This window comes from Apiospora marii, assembly GCF_038362585.1.
Source record: "Apiospora marii strain CBS 49790 chromosome Unknown utg000002l_segment0_segment0, whole genome shotgun sequence".
Lineage (NCBI taxonomy): Eukaryota > Fungi > Ascomycota > Sordariomycetes > Amphisphaeriales > Apiosporaceae > Apiospora > Apiospora marii.
This window is the reverse complement of record NW_027117373.1, coordinates 3,710,608-3,725,841: the sequence shown is the minus strand read 5'-3', so window position 1 is coordinate 3,725,841 and position 15,234 is coordinate 3,710,608. Positions and strand designations below refer to the sequence as shown.

At 54.1% G+C, this 15,234-nt stretch overlaps 3 protein-coding genes across 3 annotated transcripts; 2 read left to right on the top strand and 1 right to left on the bottom strand.

Annotated features, from left to right (window-relative positions):
* Positions 1 to 4,364: 4,364 nt before the first annotated feature.
* PG985_002845 (uncharacterized protein) lies at positions 4,365 to 5,038 on the top strand (the record flags this gene model as incomplete). Its single annotated transcript, XM_066822614.1, has 2 exons — positions 4,365 to 4,414; positions 4,507 to 5,038. 2 exons carry the CDS (start codon positions 4,365 to 4,367, stop codon positions 5,036 to 5,038), a joined length of 582 nt encoding a protein of 193 aa, XP_066690046.1.
* A 1,272-nt stretch (positions 5,039 to 6,310) lies between these two features.
* PG985_002844 (FAD-dependent monooxygenase) lies at positions 6,311 to 7,932 on the top strand (the record flags this gene model as incomplete). The annotated part of the gene is made up of 3 exons (XM_066822613.1): positions 6,311 to 7,039; positions 7,111 to 7,517; positions 7,578 to 7,932. The coding sequence occupies 3 exons, from the start codon at positions 6,311 to 6,313 to the stop codon at positions 7,930 to 7,932; spliced, it is 1,491 nt and encodes a 496-aa protein (XP_066690045.1).
* A 2,883-nt stretch (positions 7,933 to 10,815) lies between these two features.
* On the bottom strand, positions 10,816 to 12,228 carry PG985_002843 (uncharacterized protein; the record flags this gene model as incomplete). The annotated part of the gene is made up of 2 exons (XM_066822612.1): positions 10,816 to 12,137; positions 12,201 to 12,228. 2 exons carry the CDS (start codon positions 12,226 to 12,228, stop codon positions 10,816 to 10,818), a joined length of 1,350 nt encoding a protein of 449 aa, XP_066690044.1.
* Positions 12,229 to 15,234: the final 3,006 nt, after the last annotated feature.

The following is a 15,234-nucleotide window of genomic DNA, read 5'->3' as shown; positions in this document are numbered from 1 at the left end:
GTCCAGTGGAACCCGGGACTCGCTACTTTATTATAAGCTCCAGTCGACGATCGGGCTTGGCTTAGCCGTTGGATGTCTGTACTTTCAGCCAGCTCGAGCACAAAGTACGGTAGCCAAAGCCCCGAAGAGGGCCAGAATAGGGAAGAAACACTTACACCGTTTCCTACCAAGGGAGGCAGGTCGGTGAGCGTCCAATAGTGATGAATAGCACCGGCAGACGGGTTGGTAGAAGCAAATCAAATCAATCAGTCAGTCAATAATGAAGAAGAAAAAAACGAATGAAAAAATAGCCGGGTCCATCCACGACCCCTGCTGCGTGTCCACGTTGAATCCATCCGGCTTGGGTCATTACTCCGGCACCCCACCTCCCGGAAGCCCAGAACCCTGGACCCGGTGGCTATCGTTACATTTGCGCCAGTGAACCCTCTTTCTCTTCTTTCTTTCTTTTTCTTTTTCTCCTTCTTCTGCTTGGTCTGTTCCCGAATAAGCGGATGTCCCTTTGTACATGGGGGTCGACTCTCCGGTAGTAGGTAATTGCTTCAACTTCGACAGCCTCACGAAGAAGGAAGACAGGCCTCTTCCTCTAATGAGAGAAGGAAGCCGGGTCGGTCATGGTACGACCATCAACCCGCTGTGGGACGACGACGGACGAAGACATTACACTACATATACATACATACATTCACCTTATATTGGCGCCAAGAGAGACGGCAAGTTGGCAACACAGACGGAGAAACAGCCGCTGCCCTCGCCTAATGTCTTGGCTCCTCATGGACACAACGACTGCTACACTCCTACTGGCACCTGCGTGTATTGACTGACGCAAGGGACTTTTCACTTTCGGTTCTTGCCTCTCCTGGGCTAATCGTAGCCCCCCTTGCCTGTCCAACGAGACATGATATTATACACATGCATCTTCTCATACATGTTATGTTTGTTGTAGCTTCGCGTTTACTAATAAAGCGTCATGCATATCCAACCATGACTCTTCATCGACCCTTTAAGCCACGGTCTAGGCTCGCGTCTATAAGACCATCGTCCCAACAAGCATCGCATGGCAAAAACGTGGCCTGCTGAGCCAAAAAGGCATGGCATGGACCTTACCTTGACCCTACCTACTTATGTAAAAGTACGGACTAGCCTACCATGGCCCCCGAGGGGCGATAGGGCGTCGTCCTTTACGGGATTTGGGAGTGCGATCTTCATTGCTTAACCATCCATGTCTCTCTGTCAATTTGGAGAGCCACCCCTTCTCGAAGCATGCCATCTGGACTCTAGTCAGACTTCCATACCCACGACCTTCTGCAACTCCCCGATTCCCACAGCCCGACAATAAGGTTTTGTCTAATACGGGGCCCCCCAGGGTTATGTATTGTGATTGCTCGAGACCCTTTCCCCCCTCTCCTCTGCTTCCTTCTGATCTTCGGCCCTTTCTTGGTGACGAAAGGGGCAGGCCTCGGGTGTCGTGTGGGCTCTTCCCTCGGCAATCCTCACGAGAGATAGGAATGGAGTTTGATTCAAGCCATCCAGCTTGAACCACGATGTGTCGGTTTCCATTGCATGTTGGTTCTCCGCGGCTTGTTCGTGCCTTTCTTCGTCTTTATCTCCCTCCCCCGTTCTTCTTCTCATTGTCCTCGCAATTCGGCCGATGTCCGAACACGAGCCACCGGCGGTAGTAGTAGTAGTAATAGTATCTGGCTATGTATCCCATCTACCGTAGCCGTTGGAGCTATGCTGCATACGGCGCCCGCCGCCACTACGACTATACATTAAACTCTCTACGCGCATGCATACAGGAGTGGGCCATGCGCGATGTTGCGTTTAGTCTCGTCCATCCATCCATCCATCCATCCATCCTCACAGCACGCAGACAGATGGGTTAGCTACTGTAGATCGCCTAGCAACGCGTGTATCTGTCCTAGGCTTCGGAATAATAGAATAGACATTAATATATTATACGTTTTTAAGCGATTTTAACGTTATTATATTATAATATTTTTATTATATAATTTTTATAATTCGATATCGATAAAGGGCTTATTAATTATTATTAATTATTATTAATTATTATTAATTATTATTAATTATTATTAATTATTATTAATTATTATTAATTATTATTAATTATTATTAATTATTATTAATTATTATTAATTATAATTATCGCTGTTAAAAAAGCTAATCGGCGGTATTTATCCTTCGTACATAATCGTCGTTATACCTTCCTCCTTATCGAAATCGAAAGTACAATAACTTTTAAAATCGATCCGATCGCAATAATTTTAAATCTATTTCAACGAAATATATAATCGTCCTTTTCAATTCGATATTAATATTAACGTTATTATATAAAACTTTTTACATTATTATAATAATATATATTTATTTATATAAAATTATTATATTATATTATATTAAACCTTTTAAAATAAAATATAATAAATATTATTCCGAACGTTAGTCTATCCCCGCCGGTTAAGGTTCTTCCCGCTCCATACTCCCTTTTTTTTATACGTCGCCCGCGTGCCGGGGACGGCTGTTGCACGGCTCTAAGGTAGGACCGACAAAAAAGAAGGAAAATCACATCCCCAATATAAAAGTACACTGCATGCATATAGTGCATCGACCACCCCAGCAAAGAAGGCAAGCAGGCATCCGTTATACCGGCTGGCGTTCCTTTCCTCCACTTTTTATCGGAAACCCCCCTGGGCCGACTTCGTTCGGCGACTGCTCACTGCTACGCTTGTGTCTGTGTGTGGTGTGGGGATGCGAGCGCGACATAGGTTATAGGGGGGGGGACTGACTTATGGCTGGTACGCACCGTCACTTGCACCGGTTTTGCCGGGTGTCTGGGACGACTGCCCAAGGGGAAGTCCGGCCAACCCGGTGCTGGGATGCGGCGCGGGATGTTAGGCCTTGTCGCTTGTTTCCTTTGATGGCCCTTTCCTTCCACTTCCTTCCTTTTCGGGTCACTACAATCATCCCGCGGGATAGAGACGACGTTACGTCGTACAAGCGAGCACCTGTCCCTCCATCCTCCAACTCGGTTCCCTGCCCCCTCCTTCATCTCCATCGGCCATCTCATGCTGGTCAAGGGAGATGATGAAGAAAAGGGATCATGTATGTAAGACGGGAGCAATTCCTCTTTTCTCGACCGGTGTAAGCCGGGAAATTGACACATCCCCTTCGTCACGGCTCCTTCGACTTTGAAGAAGTGATAAAAGCATGGGTTTTATTCCGCCTAAATGCAAAAAGTCTCAGTCCATCCAGCGTCCACGTACGATAGGGCTGGTGTGGCTGCAATGTGACGAAGAGGGCCGACGGGCTAATGAGATGTCGTCGTTCTTTCCGGGGGGCGGGGGGGTCTCGTCGGCTGCGTACCACCCAGGCGGGATGCGACCATGCACCTTTCTACTTGGCGACGCATGTGAAGAGAGCAGGAGCAGCCCAGGCATGCTGTGCTGGCAGCATATGTGGATATCTAGTTATTATGCATATCTGCCTGTGTTCTCTCGACGCAGCTTCGGTCTCCGAACACGAGAAAGATGTTTTAAAGAGAACCAACTACGTGTGGCATTGGGGTGTTATCATTCCCTGCATTGCAGTTGTCCTTCGGGAGGATACATATCTCATACATGAACAAGCACCTATCAGATAGCTGACTGGATGGGGAGTTGCGCCGGAGTTAGGACTTGGTCGGATCCACGCCCGAGACGCATACGTCTAAATTGCATCTCCTCGGTTGCAGGAGTAATGATAAGCGGGTGTTGGCTATCTCTGTAGCTGACCACACACATGTATCTAGCCATTCGCTCTGCATCCTGAGCCTGCAGGTCGTCGAGTCCCAACCAAAGCCCGGCCCAGTTATTCCTGTCCCGTCGTGCTGGGTGCGAGAAAGGATCTGCATATGTCTTCCTTCTCCGTGTGCCCATCTGCCTGTCCCCCATGCTGTCGTCCCAAGGTGCTGTAACCTACCCAGCCCACTGCATATGCAGGATTCATGCCATGTAGCCAAGGAGGAAGTTGCCTCCTGCTACCTCCCCGTTTCGACGATAGGGATTCCTTTGGTCGGAGTCCAAACCCGCAGATACCGTCTGACGGGTTGTCGCGGCGGACAGTGTGGTCTGTACAGGGACATGTACCCGAACGGTGCTCTACGACACAGAAAGGGAGGCCCCCCATTTCCCTTTCCTGGACCGACCCGAGACAAGGGGAAAGATACTTAAGATATCGTATGTGCCGGGATGCGTCCAAGTGCCGGCTACGTGGCAGGAACTCCCGAACGCTAGGAAATGGCCACATACAGGTGGGATCCCTCTTGGCGCGGATACCCGTCCCGTCCCCCCAGGATTCGGGGGACCAGGATGGTGCAGTTCCGGGAGAACATGCTTTCCCGGGAGGCCAGGCGGCTTACGTAGGCCAACCAAAAAGTACTTGACGCCTGTCGTTGGTCATGGGCTGGGAAGTGGAAGGAGCAAAGCCCGGCGCTTAATGCACGCAGCTTAGGTCACTCGATACTTACTGGACGTATTCTTTTCTCTATCTACTCTGTTTACTTACCTACCCCTTCTCATCAGAAGAAGAGCCCAAAGATCTTCCGCGGCGCCACCTCGAACTCCGCCGCCCCGTCCTCTTGCCGCAGGTGGTGCGGCGACGTCTCGGCCCGCGCCACCAGCTCGCGCAGGGCCCCGACCCGGCCGACGATGTCGTCCACGACGCCCTCCATGCCCTTGATGAGCTGGACCTGCACGTCGCCGCGGTCTATGACAGGCCTCCTCCCGCCGCCGCCGCCGTCCCGGGGACGACGGAGCGGCAGGCTTTCGGCGAGCCGCGTCGCCTTCTCGACCAGGTCATCCGACTGGGCCTCGAGACCGGCCGTGTCCCGGTCCATGCGTCGCCGGAAGTAGGCCGAGACCTCGACCGGCGGGAGGTACGGCGGGTCGTTGGGGCACAGGTAGGCGTGGGTGGCGGCCACCATGTCGACGACGCGGGCGATTCTGCTATACTGCTCGGCCTGGCTGACGAAGAAGGCGTTTAGCTCAGGCTCCGTCGTCGTCGACGTTGTCGCGCCGTCGTCTGCGAGATACTGGTTTAGGGTGTTGCGGCCGCGGGCGTACTCACCCACCAGCACGGCCTCGAGGCGGTCGACGTGCCGCTCCCGGAACCGGCCGGCCGCCAGCGCGAGCAGGGCGCAGATGCGCTTGGCTTCGGGCGGCTCAGGGTGCTGCTGCTGCTCTAGCGAGGACCGGGCCCAGACCAGCTCGGCCAGTAACAACATGCCTATACAATCATCAGTATTCGTGTTCCTGCAGGCCGCGTGCAGCCAGGCGGAGAGGTCAGTGTAGTAGGCTTCGTACGATCTGCTGCAGGGGGGACACGGCAGGCTCGACTCGACGGTGAGCTTGCCCGGCAGGGCTTTTCGCTCCTGCAGCTTCGCCCACAGTGCCTGGGTCATGGGGTCTTTGTCCTCGTGTCCACAGGACTTGAAACGAAAGGTGACGGGAGCCATTTTGGGCGGAAGTTGGGGAATATGGCGGTACTCTTGACCAAACGGACAACTAGCTGTCTTTACAAATCATCGTTTGGCCCAATTGGGGCTTCCATGTTGAGCCTTTTATGCATTCTTCAATGAGAGCCATGGGGTTCTTACAATGCAAGTTGTGGCAACAATGCTTTTGGACTTTTTGGAGACACAGGGGCGGACCTGCTCTTTCAAGCCTTTGTTGTCGTATAACAGCTTGGTACCAGGCCGGCAATGGTACCATTGGGATTGGCCGGCTCTTACAGGATTCTTCATTCAACTGCCAGTGTTGGTATCACTTGTGTTATGGGGCAAAACCTCATCAAGTCTTCGAGAGGGACCAAAGGTGATGGCCACGCCAGGAGCCGATATCGTGGCGCGTATAGACGGACACTGTATGCGTGGAAGAACCAGTCAGCATTCTGTCATATTATGTCCGTTTCTGAGAGGGGTTCTACCTATTTCGTCCATGGCCGATACACAAAAGGGGATGTGACTGTGGCGGGTGGGGGGCCGTGTAGTCACGCAAAGTATGGGCTCATGTACGCCGTGGTGTTTGTGCCGGATCGTTGGCTTGGTTGATCGGGTGGTATTCTTGCCGCGTCGGTATGACATGTCTCACGGTGCCTGGGTTTGTGTATAGATGGTCCTAGATGAAATGTACAATATTTAAATATCAATGCAACATACAGATAACCTCGGACCTGCACCCTCTTGGCCACCCTTGGCTAGCTTTCTACATCGGTCCATTTATACTCGCCATAGCGACCCTCAAACTATTCCTTCAACATGGAAGGAACCGGAACCGATGGTCGCTTCAAGGTGATCATTGTCGGCGCCGGCGTCAGCGGGCTGTACCTGGCCCACGCCCTGGCCAAGGCCGACATGGACTACGTGGTGCTGGACAAGCACCCCGTGGCGCCCGCGTGGGGCTCCAGCATCAGCCTGTTCCCGTCCAGCGTCCGGATCCTGGACCAGGTCGGCCTGCACGACGCCGTGGCCGCCAAGACGACCGAGATGCGGGACTTCCACATCCGCGGCCCGGACGGCAAGACGTACGCCAGCGGCCCCTTCTTCCACGTGTTCGCCGACGCCGCCGGGTACTGCTCCATGACCTTTGAGCGGCGCGTCTTCCTGCAGACGCTGTACGACGAGCTGCCGGACAAGTCCAAGGTGATCGAGCACGCGCGCGTGTCGGGCATCGTCGAGGACGAGGAGGCAACCAACGGCCGCGTCCGGGTCGTGCTGGCCGACGGCGGCGTCCACGAGGGCGACGTGGTGATCGGGTGCGACGGGATCCACAGCGCCGTGCGCCAGCTGCTGTGGGAGCGCGCCCACCGGCTGCGCCCGGGCCTCATCACCGTCGACGAGAAGCAGCGGATCCGGGCGACGTACACGGCGCTCACGGGCATCGCGCCCTACCAGCCGGGCAGCGTGGGCGGCCTCGCCATGAGCAGCACCGCCCACGACGGCTTCTCCTTCCTGTTCCTGACCCAGCCCGACCACCTCTACTTCTCCGTCTTCATCCACCACCTGCCGGGCGGCGGCGGCGGCAACGGGAGCCATCTGGGCCCGGGGCCGTCAGCAAGTACCCCAACCGCCTGCGCTTCACCGACGCCGACGCCGACGCCGTGGCCGCCCGCGTCCTCGACTGCCCCGTCTCCGAGACCCTCGTCTTCGGCGACATCTGGAAGGCCCGCAAGCGCGGCCAGCTCATCGCGCTCGAGGAGGGCGTGCTCTCGCACTGGTCCCTGGGCCGGACGGTGCTGTGCGGCGACAGCGCCCACAAGGTCACGCCCAACGCCGGCTTCGGCGGCAACCTGAGCCTCGAGGGCGCCGCCGTGCTGGCCAACGAGCTCTACGCCGCCGTCGAGACGGCCAGGAAGAGGGGGGAGGGGGAGAACAAGGGAAGGGGAAGCCCACCGACGAGGAGATTCGCCGCGCCTTCGCCAACTACCGGGAGGCCCACCAGCCCCGGGCCAACCACCTCTACAAGGTGAGCTGGATGTGGACGCGCATGCAGGCCTACGACGGCTGGGTCTGGTACGTGGCGCAGCGCTGGATCCTACCGTGAGTGGACATCATTCCATCTTCCTTTGCCATGCATTCGAGCTTATTCCTTCTACAGTCTGTCGTTGCTGTCAGCGGCTCGATACATTGCCGTGTGCGTGGCGGACGCCCCGAAGCTGAGCTTCGTCCACTTCCACGAGCGTTCGGGCAGTGTCCGCTGGGAGAAGCAGAGATGGGAACGGCCAGGGGAGAAGACGGCCTGGCCCCTGCTGAGGTCTCTCGGGAGAACCGCTTCCAGTGGACCCATTGCTCTCGCCATCTCGCTTTACGTTTTCTTTTCTTACGTGGCGGGTGCATGGTATCTTGGATTTGGGAGAGGAGTCAAGACCTCGCTAGATTAGGCAAAAGACTTACAGTATAGACAAGGGGTTGTGGACTGTTAGACTGCGTACGGTAGAGGAGCACCTCGAAGTTCGGGGACACAAAGCGATGGTAGTTATACATTGGGCGGCTCAGTGCGCCCGTCATAGATCCATGGTGCAATGATCAGGTTACATCCCAATGTAATACCCGCGTTACGCAAGGTACCCGTCTTCCGAGGGTGCATCATCCGTGTAGCCATGAGCCGGCTCTTTACGGTGGCTGCTATCGGGCATCAGAGCAAACCCGCCCACTCTCTGTGTGTGAGGTGAATGACGGCCAGCGCCGTGGGGGTTTCGGACTGCCCTCGTTGTCAAACGTACTAAATAGTACGATCAGTGGTCCTCACGAAGATATGTAGAAGAGAGTGTCACTACCCAAAGTCGGCCTCGAAACTCCCGTGCCAGCCACACCCAGGGGACCTAAAATGAGTGACCAGGTCTCCGGTTGCCTATTTGGGAAATCAGGACAGGCTGGAGGTGGCCAAGGAGAACGAAGCAGTCGCATTGGCACAGTTTCAGTCAACTCCTTTGACAAAAAGACCTTCGCTGGGGACCAGGGTCCCGGTGTCCCAAAAGGGAAACTACCTGTTGAAATGCAGAACATCCACACAGAGAGAAGACAGTCACTGTTATTCGCAGAATAGTACGGAGTAGTGGGCTGGTAATACTATATATACGTATGCATATCCAGCACGACCAGGGGCCCGACATCCGAAAGGGGGAAAGGGTGAGTATTTTGCTCCAGTTCCACCGCCATGGGCATCCCAAGTCAACACATCACACATCGCCATACTTTCTACATTGTTTTCCGCACGTATGCTGAGGCGACGCTCTGATAGCCAAGTTCAGACTTGTCTCCTGACACCAACAGGAGGTTAGTACTTACTGTATACCACTGACCGCCCCAGCAGCCAGCCCCACAATGAGGTTCAGCTCAGCTCAGCTCGTCCCCGAGCGCCACCGCTAAGTGAATGGCAAGGACGGTTGATGTCACAATGCGAAGTCACAGGCAGGGAACAGTTTCAACGGCGTGGAAAGAATAAAGAATGCATGATGTGTACCTAGCGTCGAATTGGTGTCTCGAAGGGTGCGTTGTCATGGTTTAGTTCCGATTCCTTGAAGCAGATGCACCTTGACCTACATGCACCAGGGTCCCGGTTTCCTAAAAGGGAAATTCCACATTAGAGTGCGGCTCAACTGCTGCTGCTGAGCCGACCTCAACCCTTTCCCTATAGGAGGATACTGTGCTGGTAGGCATTGGGTCTCCGAGTTTGGACCTGTATGCAGCGTGAGTTTGGAACCAGGGTCCCGATATCTGCATTGGGAAAGACCCGACGGACCAGGGTTTCTGTCTCCTGAACAGGCAAAACGCTTATGCGGACATCCATCTGCAAGCCACAACGAGGTTGATACCCCATACCATATATAAATGGCCGGCTAGCCGACCTGCTCTCGCAAAGGTTGCTGCCCACTACTCGATGACGGCCAGTCGCAGTCGAAGGCTCCATCTAGGAGGAACAAGAGGAGGAAGGAAGACCCCATTTCCGTTTCGACATTCGACAATTATGGCACAGCCAATGGCTGGCATACCGGGCCATAGGCCTCCCTGATTCCACACCCAACATAAACCCAGAAAAGAGCCGTCACCCCCGAAGCTCGCATTATCAGGGAGACCGAAAGATAGGACCAGGTTTCGGAGCACGTCGACGATGTCCTGCCAACTCAAATCCATCGGTGAATCAGCAGAACCTCCCCCTTCTGTCCATCCACTCCGACCAACACTCGCCGCCGGCCTTTGCAGCGAGCCGCATGAAAACCCAGTCCGCCCACTAACACGTCCCGATACGTCCCATGCGAGAAAATAAACCAAAGTCTCGGCTGTCCATATCCATTAACCGAGCGAGTCCATCGCCACCCGTTCCCCGGAAAGGCCTCCCTAGGAGAACCAGCCCCGAGACGCATACACAGTAGGCATGTTGGAGGACTGAAGACGATTGCAGCCGGGTCTCCAAGATCTCTGTCACACGCACACACACACACACACACCTCGATATCCACGCAGACAGCGCCGGAAGCAAGCAACAACTGTCAACCGCCATTCCGTCGTCCCTGATGCATCGTCGTTCGGGTAGGTAGGTAGGCAGGCGTCTCGCACCGCTCCAGCCCTCGACGAGCCGTCATAAGGAACGAAGAGGCCCCGTAATGGGTGGGACAGGTACTTCATACGGAACGGACGAACGTGATGGTGAGAAAAAGGGGGAATCCCCACGAGAAGGTGCGTAGTAATCATCTCGCGCTTCCATGGTCTAAAGGTATATCAAATACTCGTAAGCAATACATGTCGGATGTCCTTGCAAGTGTAAGCCGGTGGGGAAGTAGACACGATATTCAGGCAAGCTATGGGTCAAGCATGAACAACTGGAAGACGAAGTTATGGCACGTTGGAAAGGTCAAGATATTGGCATGTCATTCAAAAACATTGCATTTCTCGTCTCTATATCGAAGAAGATGCCGTACAGAACAGATATCCTCCGAAACAGCGTGAGGCGACCATGTCTTCATGGTCTGCGAGAGGGCCATAATATGAGAAGGCCGACTACTGAGTCCACATCATTCCTATTCGGAGATGCCAGGTAAAACGCCATATCCGCTTGCTCCGTGCCTTGGAAAGAGATAAAAAAGAAAAACAGGCTCGTTCAGGGGTTGCCATAGAGGCCCCAGAGGGATAAATAAAAATCTATCCAAAATAGATACTCGAAAAAAATATGTGGGTATAGTGTTGACATCTCAACGGCTGTAGGAGTCTTGGTGTTTTGTTTTCTTTACATGGGATAACTTTAGCGAATCCGACGAGGTAATTCTTTACTCTTTCACAGCGTGCTGGTCCCCGAAAGGGCTGGTGCATTCTCGAGGCACCGAGGTCATCGAACGGGGTGCCGAGGCCATCGAGTTCGTCCTGCTCTCGGCTGCCCGACGGGTGGCCTCTTCGATCAGACCACTCAGGTCACTCTTTGCGCGAGGAGACTTCGGAGATTTGGGTGTTTTGGGAGTCTGGGGCGATTTGGGAGGATCCGAGAAAGGCCCCTGGTCGACGGCTGGTGTGTCCTCGATCTCGGTAACAGCCTTGGATTCTCGCACTGCAGCCTTAGCTTTTGGTGACTCTGATGGACCTTCCGCTTCTTCAGCAATCGAGTCAGTCGGAGTCTTAGTCTTGATAGAGATCTGCTTAGGACCGCTACTGCCGACGCTGACGACTTGAGGACGAACTGCTGTGGCGGTTGAGGCACTGGCGTTCTTGAAGAATGTTGATCCAATGCTGAAAGCTGGCGACGGAGGAGGTTTATCATATTTCGAAATGTCAACCTCGGGCACAGGCGGCGTAAGGCTATCACCACTGCCAGCCTTGGATTTGACACTAATAATGGACGGTTTCAGGAGGGTACCCTTTTGCGCAGGCATCTGGGAAACCACTGCGTTCTTGCCATAAATTGTGGAGGCGACACTGGAACGAGGAGCGTAGGAGGTGCGAGCGAATGATGTACGGTCACTGTAACCCGAGATGCCAGAATACGTCGAGTCGCGAAGATCACCAGGCACGAAGAAATGCTGCTCCTGGTACGGCGAAGGGCTGCCACCCTCGGAGTGAGCAAGAGGGATCGGCGGCACAGGAGGCACCAATACGGTCGGCGACGTGGGCGTGGCTCTGTTGGTGACGCCTGGAATGTACGCGATTTGAATGATGTTCGAGGCTCGTGTAAGAACAGTCGAGGCAAGAGAATGGACCGAGTGCGTTGATTGTCGTGCCGACCGCCTCGAGGCCATATCGTCGTTTCCTTCCTTGCTGTGCTCGGGATCTGTTTGCCATTGCTCGCCCTGGTAATCTCCTCGCTTATTCTTGATGCATAATCTCCACACCAGATATGTGACAATGGCGATAGCGGCCAACCCTCCGATCACACCACCAACGATGGCACCCGTGTTTGGCGATGAGTTGCTGGATGAACTGCCTGATGAACTCTGCTTCTGCGCATCCGGGTCGATTGCGCAATAGGCTTGCGGGCATGCATGGCATGATTTCGACGTGAACTGGCAAACCTCGTTGTCTTTACAGTCAGGACATGTTGGACTGACGTTGAGGCAGTCTAGACAGCCTTCTTGTCGGGCGAAGAGAGAATGAATGGTATCTAGGGCTCAATGTTAGTCATGTAGGCTGACCATGGTTATCCGTAGCGATGGTGGAGTCTCACCAGATGCGAGTCCCGCATGGCTCGCCATTGTGGACAGGCGTAAAAGTGACAATATCAAACAATTGGAAAAGCGAAGGGTTTAGGAGACGTCGATATTCGTCAACGAGAACCCGGATGGTTTATCGAAAGTCGACGAAGGCACTTGGCGAAACGTGAAATGGCTCAGCGCAGATCCCGGTCGTGTCGAGCGTAGCAACCACCCTTCGATTATTTGCGATATAGCGATGTGCCTGTTTTTCCCACAATATCCCACAATCTCAACGGCGTTCCGGGCAGGAGAAAGGGCGACCGAGGATATGGCGTAGATGTCGAAATGTGGTGGAGGAAAGGGGTGGAGGATGGATGGCTGGTAATTGGCTGATGAGGCTTGCTTCACTTGTGTTGCCGAGCGCCAGTCTTGTGCTTGGAGAATCAAATTGGAAACGAGTGGACTGAGAGACTAGCTCAAAAGAAATGGAACGAGACCGAGGTGGCTCTTTAGTTGATCATCAAAGGCATCGGCAGCGTCGAGTAGGGACGGCGGCGAGAAAAGAGGGCGATGACAAACGATTGATGCGGGTGATTTGGCAAAAAGAGGCGCTCTCTCGATGTCTCTCGTGGTGGTGGTAAGGTAAAAGAAGAAGAGAATGGGTTGAATACAATGGCTTGGGCCTCTCTCGACACGGGAGACGGAACAGAGAAACGAATGAACGAACGAGCGGGTCGATGGATGGGTGGTGGATGGATGGATGGGGGGGGGGGCGTGTGTGTGCGTTGCGTGTCTGGGTGTGTGTGTGTTTGTGGTGTGGTGTCCGTACTGGTCCGGGGCACTCAGCTGATTCAGGGAGTCAGGAACGAAAGGTGCCAGGAAACGCCAAAAGATTGCGGGTTGCAGTGGCACTCTTAGCGAAACAAGTCGAGAGGGGCCCTGTAGCCTCCTATTCGCCCGACTCGTCGAGCATGCGCCAAGCAGGGTAGACGGAGGGTAGCATCCTTGAACCATCCAGGGACAGGAGGCCCACTCGGATCAGTGAGAGGATGGAGATGACCACTCGGTGCGCTTTGCTCTAATCAGAAATCTGACCGTCTAACGATCTTGTTATTGCTCCCACCCCTCCTCGGAAATTTCAACCGCCGCTGGCCAATCAGCCGCGGCCGCCGCACCGCTAGGGAGGCCTTGGGAGGGCCTTGGGCCTGCCTGGGGGAGACATTGGCGAGACCCCGGGCGTAGCCTGAGGGGCCTGCAGGTGGGCAGTTGGCTCTCGGATTGTCGCCATCCCTGCAGCAGCGTGCGCTCTTTTTAGTTGCAGTTGCAAGCCCCTTCCTTCCAATGCAACTCATCATGGCCAGAACATTCGCATCTACTGTCGATCAGAGGAGATAAACCCGTGCAATGGCTTATCCGAGACATGAGACAGCCGGCGTTCTTCATTTTGGCATTCTTTGACAGCCGGTTCCATCTCCGTCTCGGCTGCAGCAATGTGAGGGAAATGCACACAACCAAGGAGAAAAAAAAAGAAGCAGATCTAATTAATCTCTGGCCGGGCGATTTCGCCAGCAGCCGGAGATTTCGTACATACATAGCGCATAGGCTCTAAGATGGGCTGGCGTTCTTGATTCAATGTTGCATCCAAGGACGGGCCTTGGTTGTGGAGGAAGGGTGCGTTGACGACACCTGGTGGTACGTAAGGTCGCAAGCAAGCAATTGGCAGGCCAAAAATGCTGCCGTCGATTCATTCAATTCAACGCCAGCCCAGCAAACCCCAGTCCGCCTGGAGCCTACTTTCAAGCTAAGCCCCCGACATCCCGAAAGGTCCCCCATGTTGCTGCTACTTACTGCTGTCTGCACCCTGGGCCTGTCAGCCAGCCCCCAAAAGCTGCCAAGTATTGTTCAATGAACCGAAACAGACCTTGGACTGCAACGATAATCCCCGCCTCTGGTTGATTGCTGAGTTTCCCAGATTAACTACCCATATATTAACTATTTCTGCCCTTGCCTGTTTGCCGAAATTAATCAACCTGAGGTTCCCAAAGGCCAAAATCGCTGGGTTTCGACATCGACGGAACAGGCACACCACACAGCCAGAGCTGAGAGCTCTTGTTCGATCCGGTCATTGGCCCAAGCCCAGATATTGTTAATTCCCGGTGAAACATTTGCCGGCATAAGGCAGAAGGGACAAAAAAACCAGATGCGATCGAACCCCTCCCTGTACGGAGTACTGCCCTGCCACCCTCGCTCCCTCCCTTACCAAAAACAAGAGCGGTGCCGCTTCGACTTTTGTAGGCTCGGTCAGGGCGCGCTTTGAATGTTGTATTACTTTGCTAAAGTGAGTCCTGTACAACCCAGACTACCAAAGTACGGTTATGCAGTCATCTGGTTGGGTACTACCGTAAACCCGGCTCTTCCAATGCTTTTCTTTCTCTTGGCTTTGTTTGACGGGTGAGCCAGGCCTGAACCTGGACAGTGACATCGGACCCGTCTGGAGTTGTGGCATTTTCATCTCGAGAGCATTTTTGACTTTGCGTGCCTGGCCTGTCCCCCTTGCAGACGGGAGAGGCTGCCAGGATTAGGGGAAACAAGCCAGAAAGCTTGTACAGGAAGGTGGCGGTAGCAAATACAACGGGAAACTCATCAGTGTACGTCTGCCATGTTCTGCCTCCAGGAGGTGTTTGGTAAGTGATCCCTCTCCCATCGTGTTGCTGCTGGCCTGGCCAGCACTTGTAAGTAGATGAACTCGTGCTTCTTGCCCGATCTTTCCCTGCCCCTGGGCAATTCGCGTTTTCGACATGACATCAAAGGGGTCTATTTCATAAAGTAGACTTTGTGCTTAGCAGCAACCTTAAGACCTTAGGCAGGGTTTGACAATCCGGTCTGATGTAGTACGTACATCGAAATCAAAGAAGGGGCGGGGATAGGAACGGTGGCGATACCATCATCTGTTCCTTCCATTGGATACGGTATGCTGTGGTTTCTAGCCCTGTGGTTTTGTAGCGATACAGTCCAGTCTGCTTCAGAGTCTGCATGGCAGCAACTCTATTTTGACAAGCACACAAA